This window comes from Anarhichas minor, unplaced genomic scaffold (genome assembly GCF_050575085.1).
Source record: "Anarhichas minor isolate MPS153535 unplaced genomic scaffold, ASM5057508v1 ptg000054l, whole genome shotgun sequence".
Taxonomy (NCBI): Eukaryota; Metazoa; Chordata; class Actinopteri; order Perciformes; family Anarhichadidae; genus Anarhichas; species Anarhichas minor.
Genome location: NW_027466500.1, coordinates 1,710,056 through 1,720,322, shown reverse-complemented (window position 1 = coordinate 1,720,322; position 10,267 = coordinate 1,710,056). Strand labels below are relative to the sequence as shown.

The following is a 10,267-nucleotide window of genomic DNA, read 5'->3' as shown; positions in this document are numbered from 1 at the left end:
AAGGCGACTCTGCCCGCTGCTTTCCACCTGGAGGACTCGGCGTTGTTCGGCCTGGACTGCAAGATCACAGAAACGGACAAGACTGGACATAATGACTACACGCAGGTAAAACCCGAATACACACATTAGTGATGTGTTTCATTGAATGGGCGTGGCAGAAAGGTTGTAGATCCTGTCTTTTTGTTGTTGTTGTTTTTTGTTGTTATTGCTGGCCTCCAAATTTCCACCGGCCTCGCTGCGTGATATTGTAGATGACCACTTAGTTTTGCACTAATAGCGGTAATAAGCGAGCAAGCTGAGACCAGCTGGACGGGAAGCCGAGCGGCTCCGCCCGCAAAACGCATTCACCGCATGTTTTCTATGCCAGCCAGTTGGCCACCAGTTGTTGCCCCCCCCCCCCCCCTGTCCTCTCACCATCATACCACGCTGACAACAACTGACACCAGCTTCGGACAGAAAGCTCCCGGCAACTCTGTCCCCAGTTAGCAGGAAACTTGTGCAGCAGAGGAGAGAGCTGCAATTTAACAGCTGGTAGGATCAGGAGCCTAGAAATAGCAGCCCATCCCCAGACTGCTGCTGCTGCTGCTGCCGCTACTGCAGCGGACTGGGAGGCATGGGTGTTTCCCCATTCCCCTTTTATGTTGCTATTTCATCCTCTGCTCCACGGCTTCTCTTAACTTTTATACCTGCCTGCAGATTCACAGAAATGAGACCGTGAAGCACAGAGCGAGCGAGGATTTGACATGAAGTTGTTCACCTGTGATGCCAGTTTGGTCAACACACAGGCTGCTTCTTTAGCCTGTTATCATAACCGCAGATGTGCAAATTTCCAAATGTGTTCATACGAGAAGTATTGGATGTGATTCCCTTGGCCTTGATCCTCAACTGTTGGCCTCACAGCCTGCAGGTTTTTGAGTTCAGCCTTGCAGCCGGAGAGGGAATGTGGCAACTGCCTATTGATGACTACTTGATAAATGTTTTAGCGGTGACTGTCCTATCAAACCTTTGTCTTCTCGAAATAGCACCTCAGAATAGTTTCATGGTGGCTCACAAGAAGCAAGTCCAACTGAATACATTTCAGTTTACTAGTTTACTTTAAGACCGTAAAATGAGACATTTCTAAACCAGACTTTTTTTGTCTTTTTGTCCACAGGTAAAGTGTGAGATGGACAGATATCTCTCCCCTCAGTCTCTTCCCCATCCACATCTTGCAAACAGCCAGCAGAAGTCGCAGAGAGACTGTGCGTCCGCACTGGATCAATTCTTCACAGGCGATCACACCGGGTCTCCCTATACCCTCAACATGAATCTTTACCTCCCTGACGCTGCCTACCTGAGGGTGGGCTTGTGTCAGCACCCGAACCACACAGGTCTCACCCAAATCAAAACAGAATCTGCCTCCCCGTGTTACTCCCCCAATGTACAGCTGCACTGCCCCGACACGACGTCTGCGAGTAGCTGCAGCACGTCTGGGCATGGCATGGAAACCTCAGCCATAAACATGACGCTAACAGGGTTACCGGACTTCACCAGTGTTTTCAACCAGTCGGGAGGCAGCCGCGGCAACGATTCAGTGCCAGAAGTGTTCATCAAACAGGAGATGTCGTCCGAGTTCGAGCAGCACGCTCTCCACCACCATGACAACAGCGGCTCGCTGTTTCAGCTACTAAACTCCGGCTTGGACCATCACCATGGTATGGAGGCGCAGCATCAGCATCATCATCATCATCATCATCATCATCAGCAGATACAACACACTTCCACAATTCACACGCCTTTCCATAATTTGCCGGTAGCTTCTTCTGCATCTCAACAAGAGCAGACTGCCAAGCCTGCCTACTGCAGCCTGGGCAGCGGGGCATACACACATCCACATGCCCAGGCTCACCCCCATTTCCTCCAGCAGCAGGTGCCCTACCTGCCACCCTCTCCGCCGAGCTCGGAGCCCGGCAGCCCTGACAGGCAGAAGGAGCTGCTCCACACCATGTCCCCTCCTCCCTCATACGCAGCCACCATCGCATCCAAGTTGTCAGGTAGCACCCCTGGGCTCGGACCCGGCCCGGGACCGGGCAGCTTGTCTCTGCCCCACACTACAGGTCCCACGCCGGTCCCAGGCCAAGTCGCACCTGCAGCAACCGCAGCCCCAACCCCAGCTCAGACTACCGTGTCTGCCCGCTACAACAGGAGGAACAACCCGGACTTGGAGAAACGGCGGATCCACCACTGTGATTACCCAGGTGAGAACAACTGTTTATGCACGCTGATTATTGTCCCTGTTGGGTGTTTATTTTTACGCTGCGCTGTGGTCAGGTGAATTATCTGGTCACTCACAAAACCGGCTTTATTTTAAGAGGCCTGTGCATTAAAAAAAAAAAAAAAAAAAGACGTGTATAGACTTTCTCCGGTGCGTGAGTCACACAATGCACTACAGCCATGGCCGAGCTCCTGCTGCACTGGAATTAAGTCACTCAACTTCAATCACCGCCTGTCAACTAACCACCTAGTTTAAAAACTACTTTGCATTTATTGTCTCACCTCAAACGTCTCGTACGCTCTCCGCCGTGCGCTCTCACTCATTGTTGTGGCTTTAAAGCAATCACTGGTATGTTTGTGGAATGAACCTGTGTGTGTGTTCATTAAATGGATGTTCTCCTTAAGTCATTTGATCTCCCCCCCCCCCCCCCCCCCAACACATAATTTGCATACAGTCACACTTTAAATCGTGTGCTCAGATTGCAGTTGTACAATGTGCAGCTACTTGTAGGGCATGTAATGTCAACTAGCCTGTAGCACCGTGTAAAATAGGCTTAAGTGGAGCCTCCTGCAGCATGTTTCCACATGTCTAACTTCTATTCCATCATATCCACACAAGGACGCATCCACACTTTACCCAAGAGTGTATTAGTCACACTGCTGCTGCTGCTGCTCACGGTTTAAATCTTTGCAATACATGAACTTCTATCATTTCCTTATATAAAGTCTGAATAAACCTGAAGAATAACAGTGCATATCATAATGTGCAAAAGGTTTTGTAATCCTGAACTTAACATATCTCAACTTAACTAACAGGTGTAGTGAACAGAAGTATTGTGCGATTAGCGGCATGCAGTTGAATGAATTATTTTGGAAACTGTTTAAATACCAAATAAGACTGAAAGTGAGCTGCAAAAACACAAGTTTACTATATCTCATTTCAAACAACTTCTGTTCCTCATTAGTTCACATTTCTGTCACACCACAGCTCAGTTTATTAAATACATATGTGACACGTGAATGATTTGCATTTGGATTAAGCCTTCTGTTTGTGTTTATCTCCCCGTCTGTCGTCAGGCTGCAAGAAAGTCTACACCAAGTCGTCCCATCTGAAAGCCCACCTCAGGACTCACACGGGTAAGACATTCCTCTAGTTAATGCAGCTTTTTAAAACAGGGACTCGTCAAAAAAAAAAAAAAAAAAAGACACTGCCCACATGACTCTTATTTCGGTATCTGCGCTGGCACCATGTTGCTAGGCAGAGTGTTGTGTTCCTGGCATGTGTGTGTAAATGTATCCTACCCCATTCCCATCCTCTGCCCAATATACTATTCCATCAAAACAGGTGGAAGTGACACACTTCTGCCAGGGGATGACTCTCAGACTATGTGGTCAGCGCTAGACGAATGGAGCCATCTCTCTCTCTCTCTCTTAAGATACCGTTGCTTGTTCGGACATTGATGTTTAAAATCTTTAATATGCTTCTGTGGCTTGTTCGCCACTATAAATATATACAAGATCCGTCTGTGCAGATACAAAAATATCTTAAATCGTCTTGATCCTAATCTCTCCACTTCAGTAATCACTGTGTGCACTCCGGTGTCCTTTTTCCTTTTTTCTTTAGTCCCCTTGTTTCTAGTCTTTCTTTCAATCTGTCTCTTTCTTTCACATTTAGATTTGAACTATTAGTTTAAAATGAACAAAGTCAACAAACAAGCGCTTAGGTGTTGGGGCCCCACCTCACTCCAGCTAACACAATAAAGCTTCTGTTGATATCTACGCATTCCTCACTCATCTTGACACACAAAACTCACTCGTACCACTTTACGATCCAGAGTTGTGTTCCCCAAATGAATCTGAACAGTTGGTACAGAACATCGTTGTGGGTGTGCGTGCCTTGCATTTCAGTTTTGGGAACATGACACGACAATTAGCTCTGGCGTCATTCATGCTGCAGGCTGATTGTGTTTATAGCAGTTATTATCGACAACAAGATGAGGACACGACACGTAAAGAGGGATGTAGCAGCAACTTCCTTATCCTCCTCTGCTTGTCAGTCCCGCTTAGTTATTTTTTCTCCCCTTTTTTTCTATCGCTTTCATTCATCTAATCATCCTCTTCTCTACTTTGTGCTTTTCCTCCCACCTTCAACCCCTCCCCATTTCTATCTTTGTCTGTTACTCATTCTACTTCTCTTATTCAGCTGCTTGAATGCACACTTACACACACACACACACACACACACCTGTCAGTAATCTGTATGAGATGATTCCTAATGCGTTTGGGTCCCTGTGGGAGTTCCCACTCTAATCTCCATCAACATCCATTATCCTGATTGTTTGTGTGTGCGCGTGTGCGTAAGTGTGTGTGTTTATATATATGTGTGTGTGTGTGTGTGGGTACATTGCTAGTGTAAGAACTGAACCCTTCGCTCGGTTCACTTCTCTCTATTTTTCTGTCTTTTCATTGTGTCTCCTCGTTATGTTCAGTTTCAGGTGTGTGTGTGTGTGTGTGTGTGTGTTTCTAACCACAATGTGGTTCATTTCGTAACAGGATTACAGTTGTTGTTTTAGCGAGGCTGCATTGCTTGCTGTGCTTGTTTAAAGGGTTGGTTCACACAAATGACCAAAAAACACGTGTTTTTCCTTCCCTGTAATGGTATCCAGCATGCAGATAGTTTTAATTTGTCCAGGTTTTGAGATCTACATCACTTAGATTATTGCTTCTACCTCATTTTAATGGAGGTGAATGGAATTATGTTTATGGTGCATAGAGCTTTGAAAAACTTTTTTTTACTGTTTTTTTTTGTCTCACACACATTTGTCTACGATTTTTAGAAGTAGTTCCAATGGACACTGTTCATAGTGAGGTCTGTGGACGATCTAGTTATGGGGCATGTTTCTGGAAAGACACACAGTTGTTGAATTCTTATTTGCGATTTGCAGCAGATTTACTATTGGTCTATATATATATATATATATATATATATATATATATATATATATATATATATATATATATCCCACCCTGTTTTTGATCATTATAAATAAATTAATAGATAAAAGGAGGAGAAGAAGAAATAACTTCCAAGCAGACAGCACAGTTTCTATTAGATTCCATTATAATTTGCTTTTAAAGCGCTGTGGCTCTCTGTGGCAAAGGCACTCTTTAATCTTTAAAGTTCTTTTCTTTTTTTTCTTTTTTTTTCTTTAATCAATTACATGGAGAAACAAAGAAATGTGTTAACTTGAATAGGAGGTTATCTCACCTAGTCTTTAAAATGCACATAAAAAAGGGACCAGAAAAAGCAAAGACAGAAGGATAAAAGGGGGCGATTTAGCTCAGCAAGAATCAAGTTCCTTACCAACCGGCCATATTTAATTAACGTCCATTGTTACCATTGACAGCTAAATAAATAGAGCTAGTAGAGATATGCTTCCTGTTAAGACTTGTCTTTATGACATTAGAATTATTTTAATGTCACAATAACATTCCATTCACCTTCGTTGTGTTTGGGCGGTGGCACAAATGTCAGAGGCAGGTATCTCAAAACCTGGACCAATGTCACCGAAATGATCTGCATGGATGGATACCACCGGAGGAACAAATCCTTTAAGCTGGGCTGGGGGTTTGAATCGTGGGCTGAAGGAGAAAGGTCACACAAGTTGTTGTTTTTCACAAAGTGCCAGGTGCTGCAGCTGTACATTAATGGAATGACAGATTTACAGAGAAGCCGACTACTTCCACCAAAGAAAAATACACCGAGGCAAATGCCGACAATGCGGATGAGTCAGCCGTGGGAAGCTTGTGCAGCGTTCGTGCTTGATGAATGTCTGACAGTAGTCTGACTGTATATGTTGTTAGACAACTGGACTTTTCTGTAAAGCCTGTTTTCCCAGTTCCTCCACCCAACTGCATGAATCATGTGTCTCAGGTAACGTCTGTTTTAATAATGATCACTTCTTACAACCACACGTTGACACATCTCGGTTCTTTTATAGAACGCTGGAGATCATGTGATCGGACAAGAAATGCTCAGCTCATGCTGCTGCATGCTCAGTTATTCAGAGAGCAGCTGCACTAAATCACACTTGCTCTTTCCTCCCCGTTCCTGCAGGTGAGAAGCCGTACAGGTGCACGTGGGACGGCTGCGACTGGCGTTTCGCACGTTCGGATGAGCTGACGCGCCATTTCCGGAAGCACACGGGCGCCAAACCCTTCCAGTGTGCCGTCTGCTCGCGCTCCTTCTCCCGATCCGACCACCTCGCCCTGCACATGAAGAGACACCAGAACTAGCGGCGTTTGCACGCGCGCACACACTACAAATACGCAAGCACTATCTTGACACACACAAAGCACTCACTCCATCTCCCACAGCAGCGATGTTACAAGCTGCCCGGCGACACCACAGCTGCTCCTGGTGCTGCTATCCTGTGCTGAAACGGTGCGATAGCCTAACAAGCGTGTTGCTCTTAACTCCAAAGTGGGACAAATCGGAGGTTGTAAAGTAGAAAGATAATGGGCAGATGAAGTCCTGTGTCCCCTAACCTCCAGATATACTTGGTATATATTTCTTTGGACAATTACAAAGAAGAAAAAATAACAAAAAGGAAATGGTAGCTTCAAAATGTGTCTCCAGTGCAATTGGACTTTGTGTGACTGGAATGAAAGCACTCAAAACTTGTACATCTTTTGTCTCGTCTCTCTAACATAAAACTTTTTTTTTTTTTATAAAAGCAAAGCTTTTGTTTGTAAACTAGTCAAGCCAAATCTTTGTTTAGTCAATGGTTTGTTAGTTTGTTCATATAACTGGAATATCCAGTTTTTTTTATTTTTTATTTTTTTAACCAAATCCTTTGGTTTGCACTAGAATTGGTCATGTAAGTCTGAGCCTTTTTTGGCCCATGTGTCTCATTCACTACTGGAACGATCATTATCACTACTGGACTGAATGTCTGTGAACGCCAGACAAATCATTGCTGTTCAGATATTAAAAATTGAAGGCATTTATACTCTGGAGAGAGGGAAGATAGTGCAGGAAAAAACGAGGGAGGGGTGGAGATAAAGAGATTTTAGTTTTTAGCGAGAGGAGATCTGAGGACGACTGAGAAAACAGAGGAAGGTGGACGGTTGCTAAAGAGCAGCAATTAGGTGATGAATTATTCATGTTGTCTTTCGATGGATATCCTACTGGAGAAGTGTAAGCAGAACCGGTAGATGCAGAATTCATTCAGTTTAAACAGAATTGACCGTATTTGATGCACATGCTTGCGTTTTAAGCGTCTTCAAAATACAATTACTGTACATCTCTCTCATCCAGCCTTTTTTATTTTTATTTTTTTTCTCTTTTTTTTTTACTGTGTTAAAAGATGTTTTAACCAAAGTACCATCTTCATCACCAACACCCTATTAAGTGCCTCCTTCTCTGATTCATGTGGTTTTGTTCAGTGGTAGCAGAGCTGTGATCAACGTAGTCCTTTAGAACACACACGTGGTGCTGTTTTTATTTCTTAATCTATTGAAATCTCTCGAAGAAAGTGAATTTCTTTTTTTTTAATTACAAGGTTTACCCATCATTCATTGTGATTCAACAGGCCAGACCACTTCACAGACATCTTGAGATCATGTGGAACTTTTTAGAATTCAAATGACAGTCCTCTCTCTGGGGTCTTTCACTCTCTGACTCTGTACACAACTAACTTAAAATTCGGCTCTATCAGTCAGTCGAACATGGACCTATGTTTTATTAAAGGATACGTTCACATTTTTTCACAGTCTTTCTCAAAACAACATGCCCATGTGAGCATACCAAGAGTTATTTGTTGCTGCAAGTGTTCCTCAAGCGATCCTTGTTTAAAACGTTTTCAGTGTAAGTGATAGGAGAGAAAATCGACGGTCCTCGTAAAAATGCATTATGTTAAGCTGAACATAATGTGAGGTGTGATCATATTTCGATCATTAGTGCAAAATTCCGCCTTTGCCAGACATTGGCTGTGTTTCCATAAACATATTTTTAGGTGTACTTTGAAGTATCTCATTGGAAAATCTGTAGGGAAACAGAAAAATGTGACAAAACTCCCTCAATTGCACAAAAAAGACTTAACACTCGCTCGAGCTGGTTTTTGACTTTGTCGAAAAAACGTTGATGTAAAACGATATTCAAGATACGCATTGTCTAAAAATAGATCCCTATATCTCACTGAAATTGTATTTGATAGGTGATTTTGTCTTATATAGTAATCAGACAAATATACTGGTGAGATTTTGCATTTCAGCCGTACGGTTAAACAGCCAAGGCGACTTGTTTTGTTTCCGGTTTGCAGCCTCTACTTCTTCTACTCTGTAAACTGGTGGATTACAGCCATGCGTAAAGCGAGTATACCGCCAAGTACTGATGTTTATTCCCTCCAAACCAGTTGATGGAAACGCACCTCTGTTTTGCAACATTTCAAAGTACTAAAAATAATTCATTTTGCAAAGTACCCATTTGAGTTTATTTTTAGCGCATAGTAACATTGGTTTAAGTCATTCTACACTAAAACAAAGATTGTGTTCAACATAACTTGCACTGAAAGCATCTCGTCACAAGAGGAACAATTGCATCAATCAAAAACTCTGTTTGTTGCATGAGACGATTGTTTTAAGACTGACTTGAAAAAATGTCAACGCTGTCCTTTAATATACATTTGAATGTCCATTTTGATGGTGTGATTTTGCCTGCACCTATAACTGTATTTGTTCATTCACTGCAGGTAGCATAAAGATAATATATCACTGTAATGTATCATGGTAAATCTGACTATTTATTTGATTGTGTAGAAGTGGGGGTTGTATTAGATCAACCGTCTTTCTCCCCAGCAAAAATGCCTTAATGTAAATATATGCACTGTAAATAACTATTGATTATATTTCCCCTCTTTTGTTATTGTTTTGTAAACAAAAGGGCAAAAAGAGTAAAATGCCCTGCATCCAAAAATATTTGAGCCTTTTTTCTTTGGTTTTGTTTTCTTGTCAAAGATATTTTGATGCCATTGTTTTATATATTGTCCTTCCAACAACTTATTTTGTAGATTTGTTTTTCTTCCTAGTTAAACGTTCCAAAGACAAAAGTTGTTTTTTCTTCAACTGAGTGAAACCGATCCCAATAAAGTCAACTGACACTTTTACAGATGTGCTCTTGTGCTGAAGTTAATGGGGAGATTTTGTCTTTTAACCTCTAACAATGAATTTCAAGGCTTATGTGTGGCAGCAACCACAATATGTGGTACATTTAGTTTTTTGTCCATGAGGTTTGTGTTAAAGCACTTTTTTGAAGAATAAGCCATGCTGTGCAAATAGAGAGTGTGGCGTTAGTGGTGCATTAAAACAAGCCTCGCCAAGGCCTAAATGAAACGAATGAGACATAACCACAATTTAATCTTTTAAAATCCAAACATGCTTTCTGTGGAAGCGCTGATCCTGTTTGGGATTTTCTGCGGAGATCCAACAGACTTAAAAGTTTAGTTTCACCAAAGGAAGATGTGAAGGAGAGGCGAAGTGTTCTTGTCCGAGACCTGCAAGTAACCTGCAGGACCCTTGCTGATCAACAAACAATAGTCCTTTGATGTCCCAGCAAGAGACAATGGACAAGAAAATAAATTTGACCACCACTCAGGGACCGGAGGGGAATCCCACTGCATTGAAATGGACGTACAAACACGTGTACGCACACACACGCACACCATATGTTCCTGATTTAAGTCATAAATGTGACCCAGGGTCTCTGTTTTAATCTACCTCAGATGTCAGAAAAGAGGGAGGTGGAAGGGGACAGAGTGAAAGAAGTGAAATGCAGAACAATCTAAACAAAAGAATCTCTGGGGGGACCCAATCAACCACTTCCGTCCTCCTACATCTCCTCTCGTTCTCCTCCTCCGCTCCTCTGATTTAATTTCATTTTCTCTCCCTCTCCCTCTCTTTGTCTCTCCATGCACCGTATCCCCCTCTTCTCCCCGGTGGAAAGTATTGTATGAAA

At 42.8% G+C, this 10,267-nt stretch overlaps 1 protein-coding gene across 1 annotated transcript; it reads left to right on the top strand.

Annotated features, from left to right (window-relative positions):
• Positions 1–1,153: 1,153 nt before the first annotated feature.
• LOC142931746 (Krueppel-like factor 5) lies at positions 1,154–9,417 on the top strand. The gene is made up of 3 exons (XM_076075819.1): positions 1,154–2,237; positions 3,331–3,390; positions 6,371–9,417. The coding sequence occupies exons 1-3, from the start codon at positions 1,166–1,168 to the stop codon at positions 6,547–6,549; spliced, it is 1,311 nt and encodes a 436-aa protein (XP_075931934.1). The 5' UTR covers positions 1,154–1,165; the 3' UTR covers positions 6,550–9,417.
• The last annotated feature ends 850 nt before the right edge of the window (positions 9,418–10,267 follow it).

Bases quoted from the DNA above. Each gene is read 5' to 3' on its own strand.
- LOC142931746 (XM_076075819.1), top strand. From the start codon at position 1,166: ATGGACAGATATCTCTCCCCTCAGTCTCTTCCCCATCCACATCTTGCA. The intron at 2,238-3,330 runs GTGAGAACAACT...GTCTGTCGTCAG, and splicing joins CCACCACTGTGATTACCCAG to GCTGCAAGAAAGTCTACACC. The intron at 3,391-6,370 runs GTAAGACATTCC...CCGTTCCTGCAG, and splicing joins CCACCTCAGGACTCACACGG to GTGAGAAGCCGTACAGGTGC.